General features: G+C 46.5%; 2 protein-coding genes and 1 pseudogene across 2 annotated transcripts; 2 read left to right on the plus strand and 1 right to left on the minus strand.

Annotated features, from left to right (window-relative positions):
• Positions 1 to 3,902: 3,902 nt before the first annotated feature.
• Positions 3,903 to 6,210, plus strand: LOC117847915 (uncharacterized). The gene is made up of 7 exons (XM_072292914.1): positions 3,903 to 4,293; positions 4,383 to 4,510; positions 4,591 to 4,799; positions 4,885 to 5,179; positions 5,250 to 5,342; positions 5,435 to 5,752; positions 5,850 to 6,210. Exons 2-7 carry the CDS (start codon positions 4,385 to 4,387, stop codon positions 6,003 to 6,005), a joined length of 1,197 nt encoding a protein of 398 aa, XP_072149015.1. The 5' UTR covers positions 3,903 to 4,293; positions 4,383 to 4,384; the 3' UTR covers positions 6,006 to 6,210.
• Positions 6,211 to 6,995: 785 nt separating this feature from the next.
• On the minus strand, positions 6,996 to 14,981 carry LOC117847914 (uncharacterized). Its single transcript, XM_072292913.1, has 9 exons — positions 14,016 to 14,981; positions 9,884 to 9,965; positions 8,913 to 9,635; positions 8,696 to 8,823; positions 8,407 to 8,615; positions 8,027 to 8,321; positions 7,864 to 7,956; positions 7,454 to 7,771; positions 6,996 to 7,356 (listed from the first exon to the last, which is right to left on the minus strand). Exons 4-9 carry the CDS (start codon positions 8,819 to 8,821, stop codon positions 7,201 to 7,203), a joined length of 1,197 nt encoding a protein of 398 aa, XP_072149014.1. The 5' UTR covers positions 8,822 to 8,823; positions 8,913 to 9,635; positions 9,884 to 9,965; positions 14,016 to 14,981; the 3' UTR covers positions 6,996 to 7,200.
• LOC117849395 (uncharacterized) lies at positions 13,770 to 21,315 on the plus strand (annotated as a pseudogene).
• The last annotated feature ends 1,276 nt before the right edge of the window (positions 21,316 to 22,591 follow it).

Here is a 22,591-nt window from a genome sequence, read left to right on the forward strand (position 1 = left end):
TCGGTGGGGGAAAGTAGTGGAAATCGATCCCTGCTTCGTGTGGAAGGTATTCCCCTACTTATTCTCATGTTTTACCGTTGCATTTGGTAGATCGGAGGATGTTTAGGTGACTTAGGGTTAGGTTGGTGATTTGAATTTTGAATGAAATGCAATGGTGTTTTGTGTTAGATGATACGTAGTTCATACGTAATTGAGTCTCTGCCCGCGATATTGACGTGTAGAACTTGTCGATTTAGGTATATATTCATTGAATCGTATAGTGCAATGTATATGTGTATTTTTTGTTTGCAATTTGTCCAATATATGTAATGTGTGTAGTTGATATGTTGAATATGTGCAATGTGTAGTGTATATGACATGGTGAAATGTTTGTATTTTGTAGATGGATCGTTTAGTTCGATTTTTTGATGGTGGTGTTGTGAAACAAAATGGGGAGTTAGAGAATATGAATGAGTCAATTGAATTCTTCGATGGTCCTCCAAGTTTTAGTGATTTAGTTGACCGTGTAATGAGGAAGTATGGATGTAGAGTGGATGAGATCAGTTTGAGAGGTCGTTTTGATTGTGGGAAAGCTAGAGCTCATTATGTTCTCATGAAGTTAGCATCCGATGCGAATTGGAAGCACTATAAGGATGTTGTGCATGAAGCTAATGTTGCATGTTTGGAGGTTATAGTCGAAATTGTTCGTATGCCTGGCCCAAATGTTGTCATGAGGGAGGAAGTGGCGGTAGTGAACCATAATGGTACCCAGGAGTCAGAAATGTTGCATCACGTGTTAGGTGAAACAGAACGTGATTTTGACTTGGCTATTGCCAATGATGATTTTCCCAATAACATTTTTGAGAGGGATGAAGCAAATATAGATGTTGATAATGTCTCTATGGGTTCCGAAGATTGTGAATTGGAGGAAGATGGGGTAGTAGGTGTGGAGGTAGAGGAGGAATCACTATTTGAGAGTGGTGGGTATGAATATGAGAACGTCGGGGTAGAAAATGAAGAGGATGGACCGCAATTTGACACCGCAACCGTGCATGATGTAGAAGGCATTCGTCGTATGGACGATTGTTTTTCTTACATCCAGTATGAGTTGCGGTTGTTAAAAGAACGAGATGTCGAACTGCCATCCGTTCCCAATGATAAGGATATAAGTATGGTTCACAAAGCAATATGTGAATCTAGTATGGTGAATACCGAAGGGACGTCCATTGGTGAGAGTCCAGTGATTAAGAAGGGGATGAAGTTCAATAGTCTTGAGGAGCTGAAGTTTTTCTTGGCTGACTATGCGGTGAGATTACATAGACCTTTTAGCGTAGTTCACTCTGACAAGAACTTAAGATACAATGTGATGTGCAAGCAAGGATGCCATTGGCGTGTATGGTCTCGGCTAATATCAAGCACCGGACAATGGAGAATTTCAAATGTTGTGCAACCGCATACTTGTCGGTCGTCACAGCCGAAGCGAGAGCATGTACAGTGCCCAGCAAAGTACCTTGGACGGCGTATCCTAGGCATTATCCGTAAAGACAACGAGACATCGGTGCCATCACTCGTGGAGTCCATCTTCATCTTTAGTGGGTATCGTGTGAAGTATTCGAAGGCTTGGCGGGCGAAGCAACATGCTGTTGCCCTGCTTTGGGGCGACTGGAAGGAGTCGTACGGCATGGTTCCTAGGGTACTCTCAGCTATGACCTACTACAATCCCGGAGTTAAATGGTGCATCGACTCATGTGGCATGATGCTTCCTGACAATGGAGTTTTGAAGCATATACTGCAAAGGGTATTTTGGTGCTTCCCTCAATGTAGTGAGGCATTTCAACATTGCCGTCCTGTGATACTTGTGGACGGTACATTCTTGACTGGCAAGTACAAGGGTACATTAATGATGGCAGTTGCTGTAGATCCAGAACAACAGCTTGTGCCTCTTGCTTTTGCCTTGGTCGAGAGTGAGAATAATGAGAGTTGGTTATGGTTTATGAAACTTCTTCGGGTACATGTTCTTGGACCTTCACGGATAGTGTGTATGATATCAGATAGGCATCATGGGCTCCTAAATTGTACGAAGGACCACATTGATGGTTTTCCACCGCTTGTGCATAGGTGGTGCACGAGGCACTTTGCTGCCAACATGTCGCGTCGGCAGAAGAGCAATCGTGTGATTAGGAAATTGAAATTATTATGCAAGGTTCATACAGAGAGAGAATTTTGTGAGAAGTTAGAAGATCTAGTGAAGGACTTGAACGACGACGCAAAAGAATGGTTGAAGGGTGAAATGGAGGACAAGGATAAATGGGCGCAGGCTTTCGATGAGGGAGGGATGCGTTGGGGTATTATGACCACGAACTACTCGGAATCACTCAACGGAGTTTTCAAAGGCATCCGAAGTAGGCCCGTCGCTGGAATTATTGAATACACATTCGAAAAATGCAACGCCTACTTTGTGAACCGATGGCGAAAGGCACGTGAAATGTTGGATCAAGGCTATAGAATTGGGCAAGTTGCAGATGATTATTTATCAGAGGCTGAGCTTAGATCCGTGCACCACTTAGCGGAACCGTACGGGCCAGAAAGGATGGTGTATTCTATAAGAAGTTACGGTACGACTAACATTGGGGGTGAGAGTCATGGAGGCCGACACTACAGAGTGGATCTGCACGAAGTTTCGTGCACCTGCAATGTTCCTTAATTGTTGCACCTTTCATGTTCACACTTCATTACAGCTTGCAAGGCAAGAGGTCTTAACTTTGAAAGCCCCTTGTACATGTCACCGTTGTACTCTAGGGAGCACACCATCAAAATATGGGAATCAAGCTTTCAACCTTACCTAGATCCTTCACAATGGCTGGCATATGTAGGGGCAGGGTACGTGCCTAACCCCAGTTTAATGAGAAATAAAGTAGGAAGGAGGCAGAAGAAGCGTTTCACAGGCGACATGGACGTGTCGGAAGGGAGGCTTTCTGCATATTATGATACTGGTGATTTTGATATTGACAAGTCGGAAAATCGTTGCTCCAAGTGCCACAAGATCATTAGGAATTGCACGTGTCGCAGTAGAAAATCAAAAGGCACTAAATCTAGAGCGAGCAGTAATAGGCCGCGTACTTCGAACAATTGGGTATGTGCGTTGCTTGTATTTTGCATGGCTATTATTTTATCTTTTTTATAGTAGTACATTATCATAGTTACCGTACTTATCATATAATGAAGCTTTTTACTAACGATCATTTTTGTTGTTTCTTTAGGATGGCGGCCCCGGGGTACCCTCTTCTTGAGGCTGCTTACGACTTGCAGCACCGTGCCCACCACCTCGCGGACCTAAATGAGGTATAACAATGGTTGCTAATTTTTGCTGATGAATGCATACCTTAGGATGAGAATTGCAAGATTTTCGTATGAAATGTTCTTATAAATTGAGGATGTGCCTATCGTTACTATTCGCTTGTGTACAGTGTAAACAATTTCATACTGCAAATGTCATTTGTATCATATTTGTGTTACTTACCACTTTAGTAGCCCGTTATTCACAATTGGATTGACTTCTCATTTTTTTAATAATCTTATAATGTTTTGCAGAATTTGACACCACTCAGGGCTAGGGTGCACTCACCACTTAGGTGGGATGAGCAGTACGCCCAGTACCTGCAGAGAGCAGGTTTCTTGGATATAGCTGTTCAGGTCGTGGGGGGTCTCCCTCCAATGGACGGACCGCTGTTGACCGCTATGGTCGACAGGTGGCGTCCGGAGACTCACACGTTCCACCTGCCCTTCGGAGAAATGACCATCACAATGCAGGATGCGGCTATGATACTCGGCCTTCCACTGGATGGGCAGCCAGTGACGGGTATTATACAGAATGAGAATTGGCATGATATGGTCGAGATGCATATTGGGATTAGGCCACCAGAGCCAGAGGGCGGAGATAGCTCGAAGAAGACGTCCGGTGTCAGCTCGGCATGGTTGAGGGAGCACTTCGATGTGTGTCCTCCGGGAGCAAATGACGAGGTCGTGCAGCGCTATGCTCGAGTGTGGCTATGGCACTTTGTCAGTACATTCCTCCTTCTAGATGCAGCTGGGAACACAGTTTCGTGGATGGTTCTCCCCATTCTAGGTTAGGTTTGGGAAAACATAGCCGTTTACAGTTGGGGCTCAGCGGCTCTTGCCTGGCTGTACAGACAGCTATGTGAGGCTTGCAGGCGCACAGCGAGAGATTCCAATGTTGGAGGGTGCACTTATATGCTCCAGATTTGGATTTGGGAGCGAATGCCCGTGGGTCGACCTTCTCGCCTCCGTGTCGATGTAAGTCACAACGGCTAATTCCTTTTTCTACTTTAATGTTCGAAAAACTATTGTATCATGTGACCAATTGGACTTACTTGCAATTTCAGCCATGGCATCGAGACGATGCTCGTCCCACGTTCTATCATGTGTGGAAGCATGTGCGGCCCGTTGTGGCAATCCGGATAGGCGCTACAGGGCCTACACAAACGAGTTTGATGTTCTCACGCAGCACCAGGTAATTTGCTCACCATAGTTTTTTAAGCTAACTTCCGTATAATGGTAGATGAAATAAGTATTGCGTGAACATTTTTGAAGGTGGAATGGAAACCGTATGAACGTGAGCAGCTTAGCCATATCGTCTTTTCACCGACGTGCTACAGAGACAGAGAGCTGTGGAGGTGCACGACCCCACTGATATTGTACTACGTGGTAGAGTTTCATATGCCGCATAGGGTGATGCGGCAGTTTGGGAGGATGCAACCGTGCCCTCCTTTTGAATTATCGACTTCGCAGCAGCTGCACAGGTACGCAGGAATAAATAACTATTGGAGGCTATTCAATTAACGCACTTAACAAGTTATACTAATACTTCACTAATTTCTGATACAGTATCGACCGCAGAAAGCGGTACAAGGAGAATGATTGGAGGTTGAAGCATGGCCAGTACCTCCTCCTGTGGCAGAACAAGCAAGGATGCGATCCTGAAGGTGGACCGTACTGGCGACCAAACAATGAGTACATACGATGGTACTGTACTTCGACGAGAACCAAAGTGAAACCATCTTGGACTAATGTGCCCATTGAGGATGCACCGTCTGAGGATGACGCTGACATAGCTGACGTGTACGACACGGTGACACGCTATGGGACACAGCCTGAGCGTGCACCTCTCCACGACTACATGGTAAGATTTCGGTTTGTAATTATAGTATCGTAACATTGATCACTCATGGAATGAAAACTCCTGCGTACAGGGACAGCAGCTTGCAAGGCTCTCAAACGAGGCGGGCGTGATTATGGAGCACGCCATCGGGGAAGGTGATGGTCTGCTTCGTGCTTTTGCAGAGGTAGAAGCCCAAACTAATTTCCACTTATACTCGTACTACCTTTGTAACCATCAATAACATAGTCGTGAATATATGCTGCTTACATGTGGCAGAGGGTTCGCAAAAGCTGCAGGCGAATGGCCATGAGGATGAACTGCATGACGTCCTCAGATGTGCACCACGGGGGCAATGGCCAGGGTACTTCTTCGGGATCACGTCGAACTCCATTGGCGACTACCCCCAGGGCTGCAACACCGTCCACTGCTGCAGGTCCTAGCAGGAGATCACGAGGCAAGGAACCCGCATCCCCTCAGGAAAGCGAGGACTCTGAAGGTGAGCAGTCTGAGGATGACGACCCTACATATGGTGAGGAACTGGAGATTTCTCACGATGCTCCACCTGTGACTCAGACGCAGGGAGAGTCCAGCCAGGTATATTCACAAGTTTCTCCAAATTCAATTATAGATTTTAATGTTCACTCCTGAAGTGTCATACAAATTTTATGCTTTGTGCCCAATTATTCCATAGGAACCTGCACCTCGTACCCGGTTGCCACGCCGGCGTCGTCGTTCCCGGGACCACACAGACGTTGGCAGCGCCAATGTGCTGCCCACGCATCCAAGGAGGGAGCGTCGCCCAAGAGATCCTTTTAGCCCTCCGGATGAGCGGCGGTCACGACACTGAACCTAGCATGTCTCAAGACTTTTGGAACCGTCACGTGTGTAAAAGACTAAGTTGGTTGTTAGGTTTATTCATGTCACGTTTGTAAAAGACTACGTTGGTTGTTAGGTTTTTTTCTGTCCGTACAATGTTATATATTTGCTCCATGATGTACTTGTATTTCGTGTATTTTTTCGTAAATGTTCAGAATAAAAATACGTTTCGGATTGTGCAGCGCGCTCCTGACGCCCCACCCCCCTTGCCCGAAACCTACTGAAAGGTTACTAAAATTGGCGCGGTAGAGGACCCCTGCCGCGCCAGGCGGCCTGGCGCGGCAAGGCCCTCCCCCGGCCGGAAACCTACTGAAAGTGTGTTTTAGTTGGCGCGACAGCTCACTCCTGCCGCGCCAGGCCGCCTGGCGCGGCAAGACCTTCCCCCGGCCGCAAACCTACTGAAAGTTCATTTCGTTTGGCGCGGCAGCGCACTCCTGCCGCGCCAGGCGTATTGGCACGGCAAGGCCCCACCAACCCCACTAACCGTACTGAAAGTTCGGTTCGTTTGGCGCGGCAAGCCCCCTCCCCTACTAATAAATATTATTCTCTATCATAACCATGGGCTTGCTGCGCCACTACGCCTGGCGAAGCAGAAATGCGCTGGTGGTAGGGGAGGGGGCTTGCCGCGCCAAACGAACCGAACTTTCAGTACGGTTAGTGGGGTTGGTGGGGCCTTGCCGTGCCAATACGCCTGGCGCGGCAGGAGTGCGCTGCCGCGCCAAACGAAATGAACTTTCAGTAGGTTTGCGGCCGGGGGAAGGTCTTGCCGCGCCAGGCGGCCTGGCGCGGCAGGAGTGAGCTGCCGCGCCAACTAAAACACACTTTCAGTAGGTTTCCGGCCGGGGGAGGGCCTTGCCGCGCCAGGCCGCCTGGCGCGGCAGGGGTCCTCTACCGCGCCAATTTTAGTAACCTTTCAGTAGGTTTCGGGCAAGGGGGGTGGGGCGTCAGGAGCGCGCTGCACAATCCGAAACGTATTTTTATTCTGAACATTTACGAAAAAATACACGAAATACAAGTACATCATGGAGCAAATATATAACATTGTACGGACAGAAAAAAACCTAACAACCAACGTAGTCTTTTACAAACGTGACATGAATAAACCTAACAACCAACTTAGTCTTTTACACACGTGACGGTTCCAAAAGTCTTGAGACATGCTAGGTTCAGTGTCGTGACCGCCGCTCATCCGGAGGGCTAAAAGGATCTCTTGGGCGACGCTCCCTCCTTGGATGCGTGGGCAGCACATTGGCGCTGCCAACGTCTGTGTGGTCCCGGGAACGACGACGCCGGCGTGGCAACCGGGTACGAGGTGCAGGTTCCTATGGAATAATTGGGCACAAAGCATAAAATTTGTATGACACTTCAGGAGTGAACATTAAAATCTATAATTGAATTTGGAGAAACTTGTGAATATACCTGGCTGGACTCTCCCTGCGTCTGAGTCACAGGTGGAGCATCGTGAGAAATCTCCAGTTCCTCACCATATGTAGGGTCGTCATCCTCAGACTGCTCACCTTCAGAGTCCTCGCTTTCCTGAGGGGATGCGGGTTCCTTGCCTCGTGATCTCCTGCTAGGACCTGCAGCAGTGGACGGTGTTGCAGCCCTGGGGGTAGTCGCCAATGGAGTTCGACGTGATCCCGAAGAAGTACCCTGGCCATTGCCCCCGTGGTGCACATCTGAGGACGTCATGCAGTTCATCCTCATGGCCATTCGCCTGCAGCTTTTGCGAACCCTCTGCCACATGTAAGCAGCATATATTCACGACTATGTTATTGATGGTTACAAAGGTAGTACGAGTATAAGTGGAAATTAGTTTGGGCTTCTACCTCTGCAAAAGCACGAAGCAGACCATCACCTTCCCCGATGGCGTGCTCCATAATCACGCCCGCCTCGTTTGAGAGCCTTGCAAGCTGCTGTCCCTGTACGCAGGAGTTTTCATTCCATGAGTGATCAATGTTACGATACTATAATTACAAACCGAAATCTTACCATGTAGTCGTGGAGAGGTGCACGCTCAGGCTGTGTCCCATAGCGTGTCACCGTGTCGTACACGTCAGCTATGTCAGCGTCATCCTCAGACGGTGCATCCTCAATGGGCACATTAGTCCAAGATGGTTTCACTTTGGTTCTCGTCGAAGTACAGTACCATCGTATGTACTCATTGTTTGGTCGCCAGTACGGTCCACCTTCAGGATCGCATCCTTGCTTGTTCTGCCACAGGAGGAGGTACTGGCCATGCTTCAACCTCCAATCATTCTCCTTGTACCGCTTTCTGCGGTCGATACTGTATCAGAAATTAGTGAAGTATTAGTATAACTTGTTAAGTGCGTTAATTGAATAGCCTCCAATAGTTATTTATTCCTGCGTACCTGTGCAGCTGCTGCGAAGTCGATAATTCAAAAGGAGGGCACGGTTGCATCCTCCCAAACTGCCGCATCACCCTATGCGGCATATGAAACTCTACCACGTAGTACAATATCAGTGGGGTCGTGCACCTCCACAGCTCTCTGTCTCTGTAGCACGTCGGTGAAAAGACGATATGGCTAAGCTGCTCACGTTCATACGGTTTCCATTCCACCTTCAAAAATGTTCACGCAATACTTATTTCATCTACCATTATACGGAAGTTAGCTTAAAAAACTATGGTGAGCAAATTACCTGGTGCTGCGTGAGAACATCAAACTCGTTTGTGTAGGCCCTGTAGCGCCTATCCGGATTGCCACAACGGGCCGCACATGCTTCCACACATGATAGAACGTGGGACGAGCATCGTCTCGATGCCATGGCTGAAATTGCAAGTAAGTCCAATTGGTCACATGATACAATAGTTTTTCGAACATTAAAGTAGAAAAAGGAATTAGCCGTTGTGACTTACATCGACACGGAGGCGAGAAGGTCGACCCACGGGCATTCGCTCCCAAATCCAAATCTGGAGCATATAAGTGCACCCTCCAACATTGGAATCTCTCGCTGTGCGCCTGCAAGCCTCACATAGCTGTCTGTACAGCCAGGCAAGAGCCGCTGAGCCCCAACTGTAAACGGCTATGTTTTCCCAAACCTGACCTAGAATGGGGAGAACCATCCACGAAACTGTGTTCCCAGCTGCATCTAGAAGGAGGAATGTACTGACAAAGTGCCATAGCCACACTCGAGCATAGCGCTGCACGACCTCGTCATTTGCTCCCGGAGGACACACATCGAAGTGCTCCCTCAACCATGCCGAGCTGACACCGGACGTCTTCTTCGAGCTATCTCCGCCCTCTGGCTCTGGCGGCCTAATCCCAATATGCATCTCGACCATATCACGCCAATTCTCATTCTGTATAATACCCGTCACTGGCTGCCCATCCAGTGGAAGGCCGAGTATCATAGCCGCATCCTGCATTGTGATGGTCATTTCTCCGAAGGGCAGGTGGAACGTGTGAGTCTCCGGACGCCACCTGTCGACCATAGCGGTCAACAGCGGTCCGTCCATTGGAGGGAGACCCCCCACGACCTGAACAGCTATATCCAAGAAACCTGCTCTCTGCAGGTACTAGGCGTACCGCTCATCCCACCTAAGTGGTGAGTGCACCCTAGCCCTGAGTGGTGTCAAATTCTGCAAAACATTATAAGATTATTAAAAAATGAGAAGTCAATCCAATTGTGAATAACGGGCTACTAAAGTGGTAAGTAACACAAATATGATACAAATGACATTTGCAGTATGAAATTGTTTACACTGTACACAAGCGAATAGTAACGATAGGCACATCCTCAATTTATAAGAACATTTCATACGAAAATCTTGCAATTCTCATCCTAAGGTATGCATTCATCAGCAAAAATTAGCAACCATTGTTATACCTCATTTAGGTCCGCGAGGTGGTGGGCACGGTGCTGCAAGTCGTAAGCAGCCTCAAGAAGAGGGTACCCCGGGGCCGCCATCCTAAAGAAACAACAAAAATGATCGTTAGTAAAAAGCTTCATTATATGATAAGTACGGTAACTATGATAATGTACTACTATAAAAAAGATAAAATAATAGCCATGCAAAATACAAGCAACGCACATACCCAATTGTTCGAAGTACGCGGCCTATTACTGCTCGCTCTAGATTTAGTGCCTTTTGATTTTCTACTGCGACACGTGCAATTCCTAATGATCTTGTGGCACTTGGAGCAACGATTTTCCGACTTGTCAATATCAAAATCACCAGTATCATAATATGCAGAAAGCCTCCCTTCCGACACGTCCATGTCGCCTGTGAAACGCTTCTTCTGCCTCCTTCCTACTTTATTTCTCATTAAACTGGGGTTAGGCACGTACCCTGCCCCTACATATGCCAGCCATTGTGAAGGATCTAGGTAAGGTTGAAAGCTTGATTCCCATATTTTGATGGTGTGCTCCCTAGAGTACAACGGTGACATGTACAAGGGGCTTTCAAAGTTAAGACCTCTTGCCTTGCAAGCTGTAATGAAGTGTGAACATGAAAGGTGCAACAATTAAGGAACATTGCAGGTGCACGAAACTTCGTGCAGATCCACTCTGTAGTGTCGGCCTCCATGACTCTCACCCCCAATGTTAGTCGTACCGTAACTTCTTATAGAATACACCATCCTTTCTGGCCCGTACGGTTCCGCTAAGTGGTGCACGGATCTAAGCTCAGCCTCTGATAAATAATCATCTGCAACTTGCCCAATTCTATAGCCTTGATCCAACATTTCACGTGCCTTTCGCCATCGGTTCACAAAGTAGGCGTTGCATTTTTCGAATGTGTATTCAATAATTCCAGCGACGGGCCTACTTCGGATGCCTTTGAAAACTCCGTTGAGTGATTCCGAGTAGTTCGTGGTCATAATACCCCAACGCATCCCTCCCTCATCGAAAGCCTGCGCCCATTTATCCTTGTCCTCCATTTCACCCTTCAACCATTCTTTTGCGTCGTCGTTCAAGTCCTTCACTAGATCTTCTAACTTCTCACAAAATTCTCTCTCTGTATGAACCTTGCATAATAATTTCAATTTCCTAATCACACGATTGCTCTTCTGCCGACGCGACATGTTGGCAGCAAAGTGCCTCGTGCACCACCTATGCACAAGCGGTGGAAAACCATCAATGTGGTCCTTCGCACAATTTAGGAGCCCATGATGCCTATCTGATATCATACACACTATCCGTGAAGGTCCAAGAACATGTACCCGAACAAGTTTCATAAACCATAACCAACTCTCATTATTCTCACTCTCGACCAAGGCAAAAGCAAGAGGCACAAGCTGTTGTTCTGGATCTACAGCAACTGCCATCATTAATGTACCCTTGTACTTGCCAGTCAAGAATGTACCGTCCACAAGTATCACAGGACGGCAATGTTGAAATGCCTCACTACATTGAGGGAAGCACCAAAATACCCTTTGCAGTATATGCTTCAAAACTCCATTGTCAGGAAGCATCATGCCACATGAGTCGATGCACCATTTAACTCCGGGATTGTAGTAGGTCATAGCTGAGAGTACCCTAGGAACCATGCCGTACGACTCCTTCCAGTCGCCCCAAAGCAGGGCAACAGCATGTTGCTTCGCCCGCCAAGCCTTCGAATACTTCACACGATACCCACTAAAGATGAAGATGGACTCCACGAGTGATGGCACCGATGTCTCGTTGTCTTTACGGATAATGCCTAGGATACGCCATCCAAGGTACTTTGCTGTGCACTATACATGCTCTCGCTTCGGCTGTGACGACCGACAAGTATGTGATTGCACAACATTTGAAATTCTTCATTGTCCGGTGCTTGATATGAGCCGAGACCATACACGCCAATGGCATCCTTGCTTGCACATCACATTGTATCTTAAGTTCTTGTCAGAGTGAACTACGCTAAAAGGTCTATGTAATCTCACCGCGTAGTCAGCCAAGAAAAACTTCAGCTCCTCAAGACTATTGAACTTCATCCCCTTCTTAATCACTGGACTCTCACCAATGGACGTCCCTTCGGTATTCACCATACTAGATTCACATATTGCTTTGTGAACCATACTTATATCCTTATCATTGGGAACGGATGGCAGTTCGACATCACGTTCTTTTAACAACCGCAACTCATACTGGGTGTAAGAAAAACAATCATCCATACGACGAATGCCTTCTACATCATGCACGGTTGCGGTGTCAAATTGCGGTCCATCCTCTTCATTTTCTACCCCGACATTCTCATATTCATGCCCACCACTCTCAAATAGTGATTCCTCCTCTACCTCCACACCTACTACCCCATCTTCCTCCAATTCACAATCTTCGGAACCCATAGAGACATTATCAACATCTATATTTGCTTCATCCCTCTCAAAAATGTTATTGGGAAAATCATCATTAGCAATAGCCAAGTCAAAATCACGTTCTGTTTCACCTAACACGTGATGCAACATTTCTGACTCCTGGGTACCATTATGGTTCACTACCGCCACTTCCTCCCTCATGACAACATTTGGGCTAGGCATACGAACAATTTCGACTATAACCTCCAAACATGCAACATTAGCTTCATGCACAACATCCTTATAGTGCTTCCAATTCGCATCGGATGCTAACTTCATGAGAACATAATGAGCTCTAGCTTTCCCACAATCAAAACGACCTCTCAAACTGATCTCATCCACTCTACATCCATACTTCCTCATTACACGGTCAACTAAATCACTAAAACTTGGAGGACCATCGAAGAATTCAATTGACTCATTCATATTCTCTAACTCCCCATTTTGTTTCACAACACCACCATCAAAAAATCGAACTAAACGATCCATCTACAAAATACAAACATTTCACCATGTCATATACACTACACATTGCACATATTCAACATATCAACTACACACATTACATATATTGGACAAATTGCAAACAAAAAATACACATATACATTGCACTATACGATTCAATGAATATATACCTAAATCGACAAGTTCTACACGTCAATATCGCGGGCAGAGACTCAATTACGTATGAACTACGTATCATCTAACACAAAACACCATTGCATTTCATTCAAAATTCAAATCACTAACCTAACCCTAAGTCACCTAAACATCCTCCGATCTACCAAATGCAACGGTAAAACACGAGAATAAGTAGGGGAATACCTTCCACACGAAGCAGGGATCGATTTCCACTACTTTCCCCCACCGAAAACGCCGGATTTTGGGTGGATTTGAGGGTGGGGTGGCGGGGGGCGGCGCAGGGAGCTCGGTCTCGGGTGTCTGGAGGAGGAAGAAAGGAGGGAGGGAGGAGGAAGGGAGCCGGCGCGCGGATTTAGTGCTGGCCCTGCCGCGCCAGGCGGGCTGGCGCGTCAACGCTGCCGCGCCCGGAGGGCTGGCACGGCGAACGCCCGCCCACGTCAGCGCCCACCTGGCGCCGCGACTCGCCGCGCCAGCGTGGCAGGGACCGCCGCGCCAGTGCATGCGGCGCGGCAGCATGTTCCTGCCGCGCCAGGCGGTCTGGCGCGGTCAAAAGGGTTACGCCGCGCTAATAAAGTCCGGGTGAGGTTATTTTTAAAAATAAATAAAAAAAGGGTTAAAAATAAAAAAAAAGTCCTCTCCTTTGCGAATTTCAGTGTCTCCCACAACATTGTGAAGATAATGTGTATCTGAGATTGCCGGTGGCAAAGGTTTCTTGCAAAAGAAATCATGGTGCGGGAAAGTATAACCAGCCAATTCTGGTCCATAATACCAGTCCCACAATCAGAATTTTCGGGATGGTGCCACTTGGTCGTGTGAAAGTGGTAATGACAACTGGGAGGCAGTTTGTGCCAGCTGAGGACAGGCATTTTTCCATTTTGTAATCTATGGTTAGAACTTAGGTCTTATCATATCGCTTATGCACGAGCTCAGGAGTCAGGAACCCAAAAAAAGGGCAACAACCCATATTAACAAATTTTTTTCTAATTCTTTCTTTGTCTACAACTACACATTTAGTTTTCTGAGTCTTACAAAAATCATACCTTTTCCAAACTTCTTTTCATCAGAATCCATCAGATTGGAGCTTGACCTACCTGAAGTGCATCTTCACCTGAAATTCAGATATGCAGAAATGTAACAACAAATGTGTAAAAAGGTAAATTGAAATGGTTCTGCAATGAACTAACATGATGTTCAATTTATCCCAGTTCCTAGAAACAGATATGGGCTGCCTATGATGATCAAGGCTGTATGCCTTGATCTTATGCTCGGATTAAGAAGGTAAGAACTGTTAGATGTACATGTACTGTTGGTATTTTACATTTTCTATTAGAGAGTTTTGTGTATATTTCCCCCTCCCTAGAGCTGTATATATATATGGACCTAGTGCACCTGTTATGAATACGAGTGCTATTCTTAACATGGTAGAGAGCCAAACTAGGGTTAGGTATCTTCTCAATCTACCCTAAGGTTCCTTTTTTTTCCAATGCACATTGCACTTGCGTGCTATTCTCCCCCGCCGGATCCCTCACTGCTCGTCCCTCGTCTCTGGGTTGGAAGCTGCCGGATCCGCCGCTTGTCTCCCTGGTGCCGCGCCTGGGACTCATCACCCGCCTGCGCCGCGCCTACGGCCACCGCCCGTCTGGCTATCCACCCGCCGGATCCGCCGGCCCGCTCGTTGTCGTCGTCGGCCCTTGCCGCCTGCTCGTCGTCGCCGGCCGCTCGTCGTCTCCGCCGGCTCCTTCAATCGCCGCCGCCGCCGGCGGCGGCTGCTCGTCGTCGCCTCCGGCCCCCGCCGGCCGCTTGTCACCTCTCCGCCGGTCCAGCTCTAGGACTCGCTCGCTCGGGATACGGCTCGGACTCCTCCGTGCGGTTGCGTGGTGGGATAAGGCTCGGTCTCTTTTGTGCGGTTGCCTGGTCCTCTGTGAAGGGATAAGGCACCTGTAATAAAAGGAAACAGAAAAAAGAAAAAAAAGCTCTACGTACTCTCTGCTGCTTCCTTCGTGCACTGCTTCTGTTTGTGCAGCGCACGGTTGGCTTTGACTACCGGTAGCGGAAAAAAAAACTTAGCGCCGGTATTCGTCTGCGCTCTCACCGTCGCTTGCTGCTGCTTCACTCTCACCGTCGCCATGGCTCCTTCTTCGGCTTCTTCATCTGGTGGTATCCCAGTGTTACGTTGTCCGGTGTTATTCAATGGCACCAACTATCGAGATTGGGTTCCTCGTCTACAGATTCATATGCGCGGTCTTCATCTTTAGGAGTTTCTTACTGGTGAGTTGCCTTGTCCACCTCGTCCTACTACTCCTACACACCCGGTGATTCCTGAGAAGCTAGTGATTTCAGAGAAGGCTTCGACTACAGAGATGGATTAGTTGCTTGCTGCTTATGATGCGGATGTGGCGAAGCTACTTGCTGACTATGATGATGGTCTTGCATCGTATGAGTCTCAGTTTACTGCATACCGGACATGGATTGATGAGGATGCTCGAGCTACTTCTATTCTTGTTGCTAGCATAGAGGATAGGGTTTCGACTGATATTGTTGAGCTTGATTTTGCACATCAGATGTGGGTTTTTCTTCCAAGCGTTATGAGCCCACTAGTCAATTTACTTTTCTTGCAGCCATCCGTCAGGAGCAACTTGTTCGCCAGGGTGATGGTACAGTTGATGATTTCTATGCTCAGATTTCTGCTATTTGGCGCCATCTTGACACTCTTGGTTCTCAGTTGTCACCTAGCACTTGTTAGTCCTGCCTGGGTCAGCAGCAGGCTATTGAGCTTCGCCGTACCTATGACTTCTTGACGCGTCTTTGGGATGAGTTTGAGCCACTTTGTGCACAGCTGCTTGCTCGCCATCCTTGTGTCTCCCTGATGGAGGCTCTTGCTGATGTTCGTAATGAGGAACTCGCCTTCTTGCTGCTGGATTGATGCGGTACTCTTCAGTTTTGGCCGCCAGCTCCTCCGCTCGTCCTGCTGTTCCTCCTATTGTGGTGCCTTGTTCTGAGAGTCGAGGGGGTGGAGGTCTTAAATGTGACCGGTGTGGCAAGGATAACCATGTGGAGGCATATTGTTACAGGAAGAAGAAGGCTCAGTCTCGTGAGGGTCAATCTCGCCACGGTGGACGTTCTTCACAGGGTACTAGTGCTACCGATGGTTCTGCTTGTTCTTTGCTAGGTACTAGTGGTACTGGTGGTTTTGGTTCTGGAGGTCCTCAGAGGAGTTCTGCTAGTTCTGAGACACAGGAGATCATCAGGTTGCTCAGTCACCTTGTTTCCTCTACGCCACCGACAGCTACGGGTTCTGTGACTCAGCCTTCTGCACCTATAGGTTCTGCTGCTGCTTCTCAGTCTTCTACTCTAGAACCACCTTCCACGTCTACTCCAGGTATTTGTCCATGGATTCTTGATTCTGGTGTTTCGTTTCATATGACTCCTTATTGCACCTGTCTTTCTTCCATACGTTCTCCACCTGATTCTCCCACTGTTCATAGAGCCAATGGTTCTTCTCTTCTTGTTGTCGGACATGGCACTCTCCTATCTTACTCTTTTCATGTTTCTGATGTTTCTTATGTTCTCGATCTGACCATGCAGCTCATGTCCGCTGGCCAGCTCACTGATCATGACTGTTGTGTTATTCTTGATCCTGATTTTTGTTATGTTCAGGATCGTCGCACGGGTCAGCTGGTTGGTATTGGCCCTCGTCGTCATGATTCTCATTGTTTTTGGGAGCTTGACTGGCTTCGTATTCCTTCTGCTGCGCCCGTCAATTAGTTGGCTCCGCTTTGGCTGCTTCGTCAACCTCGTCTTTCGATTAGTGGCATCATCACTTGGGTCATCTATGTGGCTCGTGTCTGTCTAGTTTGATTCGTCGTGGTCTTCTAGGGTTAGTTTCAGGTCATGAGTCTTTAGCTCAATGTTAGGGTTGTCGGTTGGGCAAACAGATTCAGCTTCCCTATCATTCTAGTGAGTCTGTGTCACAACGTCCTTTTGATCTTGTTCATTCGGATGTCTGGGGTCCTGCTCCCTTTGTTTCTAAAGGGTACCATCGCTACTATATTATATTCATAAATGATTTTTCTCATCATACATGGATTTATTTTATGAAACATCATAGTGAGGCCTTATCTATCTACAAGAATTTTACTTCTATGATCCGCACTCATTTTGACACTTATTTTTGTATTTTTTGTGTTGATTCTGCAGGTGAGTATCTTTTTGTAGCGCTTAGTCAGGTTCTCTCTGAGCAAGGCACTCTTGCTCAATTTTCTTGTCATGGCACCCATGCTCAGAATGGTGTGGCCGAGCGCAAGCATCGTCATCTTCTTGAGACTGCTCATGCTCTTATGCTTGCTTCTTTTGTTCCACCTCATTTTTGGGCTGAGGCTGTGTCTACAACCACTTATTTGACTAACATTCAACCTTCTTCTGCTCTTCGTGGTGAGATTCCTTCTGAGCGTCTTCTGAATAAGTCATCTGACTATTCCAGTTTTCATCTCTTTGGTTGTGTGTGCTATGTGCTTCTTGGACCGCATGAGCACACGAAACTGACTGCTCAATCTGCTGAGTGTGTTTTTCTCGACTATAGTTCTGAGCATAAGGGATATCGTTGTTGGGATCCCAGTTGGCCGTAGGATGCGGATTTCTCGAGATGTTGTATTTGATGAATCTTGTCCTTTTTATCCTCGTCCTTCTTTTGATGTTTCTCCTGCATCTTTGATTGATTCACTATCCTTCTTAATATTACCTGATACTTCTATTGCTATCACACCTTTATCACGTCAGGTACCTCCTCCAGTGGCTCCCCCTTTAGTCTCCTCACCTATCCATCATGCTGATGTGCTCTCTTCAGCGTCTACTCCTTTGGACTGTCCTATTGTGGCTCCTGATTTTTCTGTGAAGCCACCAGTGACACATGTCTATGCTCGTCGTATTCGGACTTCTGATGTGCCATCTTCTTCTGATGTGCCATCTTCTTCTGTTGTGCCGTCTTCTCCTATTGAGGCCTCTTTGTCAGAGGATTCCTCTCCTGAGCAACTTCTTCATCGTAGTCATTGTTTTCGTAGACGTCCTGATTATTATTCTCCTTCTACTTATGCTACTCCTGTCTTTCAGAGCCGGCATCTTATCGTGATGCTCTTCCTCATCCGGAATGGCAGCACGCTATGGCTGAGGAGATTGCCGCTCTTAAGCACACTCACACGTGGGATCTTGTTCCTCGTCCTGCACATGTGCGCCCTATTACATGTAAGTAGGTTTATAAGGTGAAGACCCGCTCTGATGGTTCTCTTGAGCGCTATAAGGCTCGTCTTGTTGCTCGTGGTTTTCAGTAGGAGCATGATAGAGACTATGATGAGACTTTTGCCCCTATTGCTCACATGACCACTGTTCGCACTCTTCTTGCTATGGCCTCTGTTCATGAGTGGTCCATCTCTCAGCTTGATGTCAAGAATGCCTTTCTTAATGGTGAGCTGCGTGAGGAGGTCTATATGCAGCAGCCGCCTAGGTATTCCATTCCTTAGGGTATGGTTTGCCATCTTCGTCGCTCGCTTTATGGCCTAAAACAGGCTCCTCATGCTTGGTTTCAGCGTTTTGCCTCTGTGGTCACTGTTGCTGATTTTTCTACTAGTGCTCATGATCCTGCACTTTTTGTCCACACTTCGCCACGTGGTCGGACTCTTCTCCTTCTTTATGTCGATGATATGATCATTACTGGAGATGATCCTCATTATATTGACTTTGTCAAGGCCCGTCTCAATGAGCAGTTTATTATGTCTGATCTTTGTCCTCTTCGTTTCTTTCTTGGGATTGAGGTTTCTTCTACATATGAGGGCTTCTATCTATCTCAAGAAAAGTATATTCAAGATCTTCTTGATCGAGCTTCTCTTACTGATCAGCGGATTGTTGACACTCCCATGGAACTTAATGTTCATCTTCGAGCCACTGATGGTGAGTCTCTTGAGGATCCCACTTGTTATCGACATATTGTTGGGAGTCTTGTTTATCTTGGTGTTACTCATCCTGATATCTCCTATGCTGTGCATATCCTGAGTCAGTTTGTTTCAGCTCCCACTCATCTTTAGTATAGTCATCTTCTTCATGTCTTACGTTATCTTCGTGGGACTCTTTCACGCCGTCTATTCTTTCCACGCTCTAGCTCCTTACATCTCCAAGCATATTGTGATGCTACATGGGCCAGTGATCCCTCTGATCGTCGATCTCTTTCTGCATATTGTGTTTTTCTTGGTAGTTCCCTTATTTCTTGAAGACTAAGAAGCAGGTAGCAGTTTCTCGTTCGAGTGCTGAGGCTGAGTTGCGTGCTATGGCGCTTGTGACGGCAGAGGTGACTTGGTTACAGTGGTTGCTTGAGGATTTTGGTGTTTCAGTTTCTGTGCCGACTCCTCTTTTGTCTGACAGGAGCTATCAGTATTGCCCATGATCCGGTAAAGCATGAGCTTACTAAGCATATTGGTGTGGATGTTTCTTATACACGATCACAGGTTCAGGATGGGATTATTGCTCTTCAGTATGTGCCTTCAGAGTTGCAGTTGGCTGATTTCTTTACAAAAGCATAGACCCGTGTTCAGCACAGATTTTATCTCTCCAAACTCAGTGTTCTTGACCCACCATGAGTTTGAGGGGGGTGTTAGATGTATATGTATTGTTGGTATTTTACCTTTTCTATTAGGGAATTTTGTGTATATTTCCTCCTCCGTGTACCTGTATATATATGTGAGCCTAGTGCCCCTGTTACGAATACAAATGCTATTCCTAACAAGAACTACTCCAGAGTTTATGCTGCATTTTATTTGGCTGGAGTTCGATCCCACAAATAAAGCGGAGGAGGTATGGTCTTACGGGGGTCTGCCTGTTGCCTGTGGACGCTTTAAGCATGGAGTCAGAGACAATCAAAGAAACTGGTATGTTCTCCCGAACTATATCGTTTTGAGAAAAGCAAGACAAGAAACTCCTATGAAATCTATCTAAGGAAAGATGAAGTTTGGGCTCTTTTTAAGGGATGGGATATTGGTTGGAGTTCAGATGCTGACAATCACAAATATCGGAGCCATCAGTATGAAGTGGTTCAAGTCCTCTCTGATCTCACCGCGAGCACTAGCATCATTGCCATGCCGCTTATGAAGATAAAAGGTTATGTTAGCTTATCTGTGCTGTCTAAAGAGGCAGCTCCATACGCGATACCTCAGGGAGACGCACTAAGGTTTTCCCATTGCGTCCCACATCATGTGATGAGCGGAACTGAAAAAGAAGGCGTTCCGGAAGGATCCCTTGATCTCGATCCTGCAGCTCTTCCCCTTGACTTAGAGGAGGCTTTTCCTTCTGTTATCCCAGAATGTAGTTCAGTAAGAAGTCAGCAAAGTGATGCCAAATATGTTGGTCTGTCCAGTAGAAATAGCGGCAAGGGATTCATGAATGTCGGGGAGGGGCAACATACAGCGTGCATGAATGCAGGGATCACTGCGAAGACACCAGAGGAAGAGAATAGCAAGCATAACTCTTGTGCTGCTGGAATTACAGATGTTGATGCCGATGATATTTGCCAAACAGAATATGCACGCGCTGATTCAGAATTCTATGATTTTTCACAAAAAAGTTTGCTTCAAAACTTTTCATGTGGGCAGATCTGGGCTCTCTATAGTGATGTGGATAAATTCCCCAATTACTATGGCTTCATACAGAAAGTTGATCTCAAGAATGATACGGTACAAGTTAGATGGCTTGATGTTTGCCCTCAGGAAGAAGAGGAGATAAGATTGCTTCAAGAAGAACGGCCTATTGGGTGTGAAACCTTTAGGCTTTACAGCACCCATGAGTTATGACTGTGACTTATACTGGCACAGATGCCTTTTCTCAACATGTAGAGGCCAGATCTACTGGAAAAAAAGTGAATATGAAATAATTCCTCATCTTGGTGAGATATGGGCTATTTTCAAGAATTGGAGGACTGGATGGACTGCAAGGGACTTTGAAAAATGTGAATATGAACTGGTGGAGATACTTGGCGATACTAATTCGTCCATACAAGCTCAGGTTTTGAGGAAGGTGGATGGTTACAGGACGGTATTTATGCCGTACAGGGCAGAGGGATCGTTGAAGACAATAAGGAAGGACGAGTACCCAAAGTTCTCTCTCCAGATTCCTTGCTTTCACCTGACACATGAAAAAGGTGGCAAGCTTCGAGGCTATCTGGAGCTTGATCCCTTGTCACTACCAGAGGAGTTCCACAATGTAAAAGAGATTGAACACGGTTGCCTATCTTGTCTCGTCGTGGTTGCACGTTTATATTGGAGCAAAGTCCCAACAGATTACAACGCAGGTTGTTACAGATAAGTTTGACCGGCATTTAAATACAACAAGATTTATCTCTAATCTAGCCGGCTAAACCAAACCACATAACAACCTTTATCTCTAAGATTACAATGTTTATATGATATTTCTAACAGCCCTCTCAATCTAAACTTCTCTTCCTTTTGAGATTTAGATTGCTCTTGAACGTCTCTAACAAACCACACGGCAAGGCCTTGGTGAACCCATCTGCAAGCTAATCTCTGGAAGCAACCAACCACACCTGTAACTGCTTATTCACCACATGCTCTCGGACAAAATGAAAATCAATTTCTATATGCTTTGCTCTTGCATGAAAAACTAGATTTGTAGACAAGTATGTAGCTCCCAGATTATCGCACCACAAACATGGCGCTTGTCTCAGTTGAACACCAAGTTCCTTTAGCAAAGACTCCAGCCAAATTAACTCCGCAGTTGCATTTGCCATAGACTTGTATTCAGCTTCTGTGCTTGATCTAGAAACGGTGGCTTGCTTCCTAGCACTCCAAGAAATTAAGTTTGGACCAAAAAACACTGCAAATCCTCCAGTAGATCTTATATCATCAATACTTCCTGCCCAATCAGCATCAGAGAAGGCACTGACCAAAGTGGAGGATGATGCCTGAAAATTCAGTCCAAGATCCAATGTGACCTTGACATACGAAGTATTCTTTTTACAGCAGTCCAGTGAACCATGGTCGGAGCATGTAGAAACTGGCACACTTTGTTTACAGAGAATGCCAGATCCGATCTAGTAAGAGTGAGATATTGCAGTGCGCCAACGATGCTTCTGTATCTTGTGCTGTCATCCGAACTTAATAGTTCCCCTTCATGTTTCGATAGCTTCTCACTAGCTGACAATGGCGTAGACGATAGTTTGCAATTTTCCATGCCGACTCGTGCCAAGATTTCCCTTGCATATTTTTCTTGTGTTAGCAGCAAAGTATTCTTTTCTCTTTTCACTTCAATACCCAGGAAATAACTGAGGTCCCCCAGATCGTTTAGAGCGAAGTCCTTTTTAAGATCAGCAAGCAATGATGTAACAGCTTCACTAGATGAACTCGTCACAATTATATCATCAACATAGATTAACATATAAATTATAATGCCTGACCTTTGATAAATGAATAGCGAAGTATCTGATTTAGATGCAAAAAATCCAAGTGCAATGAGTTTGGAACTTAACTTAGCATACCAAGCCCGCGGGGCTTGTTTCAAGCCATAGATAGCCTTGTCCAATTTACACACAAGATGCAAGCCTCCTTTTTCAAACCCTGGGGTT

This window comes from Setaria viridis, chromosome 3 (assembly GCF_005286985.2).
Source record: "Setaria viridis chromosome 3, Setaria_viridis_v4.0, whole genome shotgun sequence".
In the NCBI taxonomy this organism is placed as follows: Eukaryota; Viridiplantae; Streptophyta; class Magnoliopsida; order Poales; family Poaceae; genus Setaria; species Setaria viridis.

Excerpts from the sequence above, each read along its gene's own strand:
- LOC117847915 (XM_072292914.1), top strand. The coding sequence starts at position 4,385 with ATGGCATCGAGACGATGCTCGTCCCACGTTCTATCATGTGTGGAAGCA. Across the intron at positions 5,180-5,249 it reads CACCTCTCCACGACTACATG|GGACAGCAGCTTGCAAGGCT; the intron begins GTAAGATTTCGG and ends TCCTGCGTACAG. Across the intron at positions 5,753-5,849 it reads CGCAGGGAGAGTCCAGCCAG|GAACCTGCACCTCGTACCCG; the intron begins GTATATTCACAA and ends ATTATTCCATAG.
- LOC117847914 (XM_072292913.1), bottom strand. The coding sequence starts at position 8,821 with ATGGCATCGAGACGATGCTCGTCCCACGTTCTATCATGTGTGGAAGCA. Across the intron at positions 8,322-8,406 it reads ACTTCGCAGCAGCTGCACAG|TATCGACCGCAGAAAGCGGT; the intron begins GTACGCAGGAAT and ends TTTCTGATACAG. Across the intron at positions 7,772-7,863 it reads TGCTTCGTGCTTTTGCAGAG|AGGGTTCGCAAAAGCTGCAG; the intron begins GTAGAAGCCCAA and ends TACATGTGGCAG.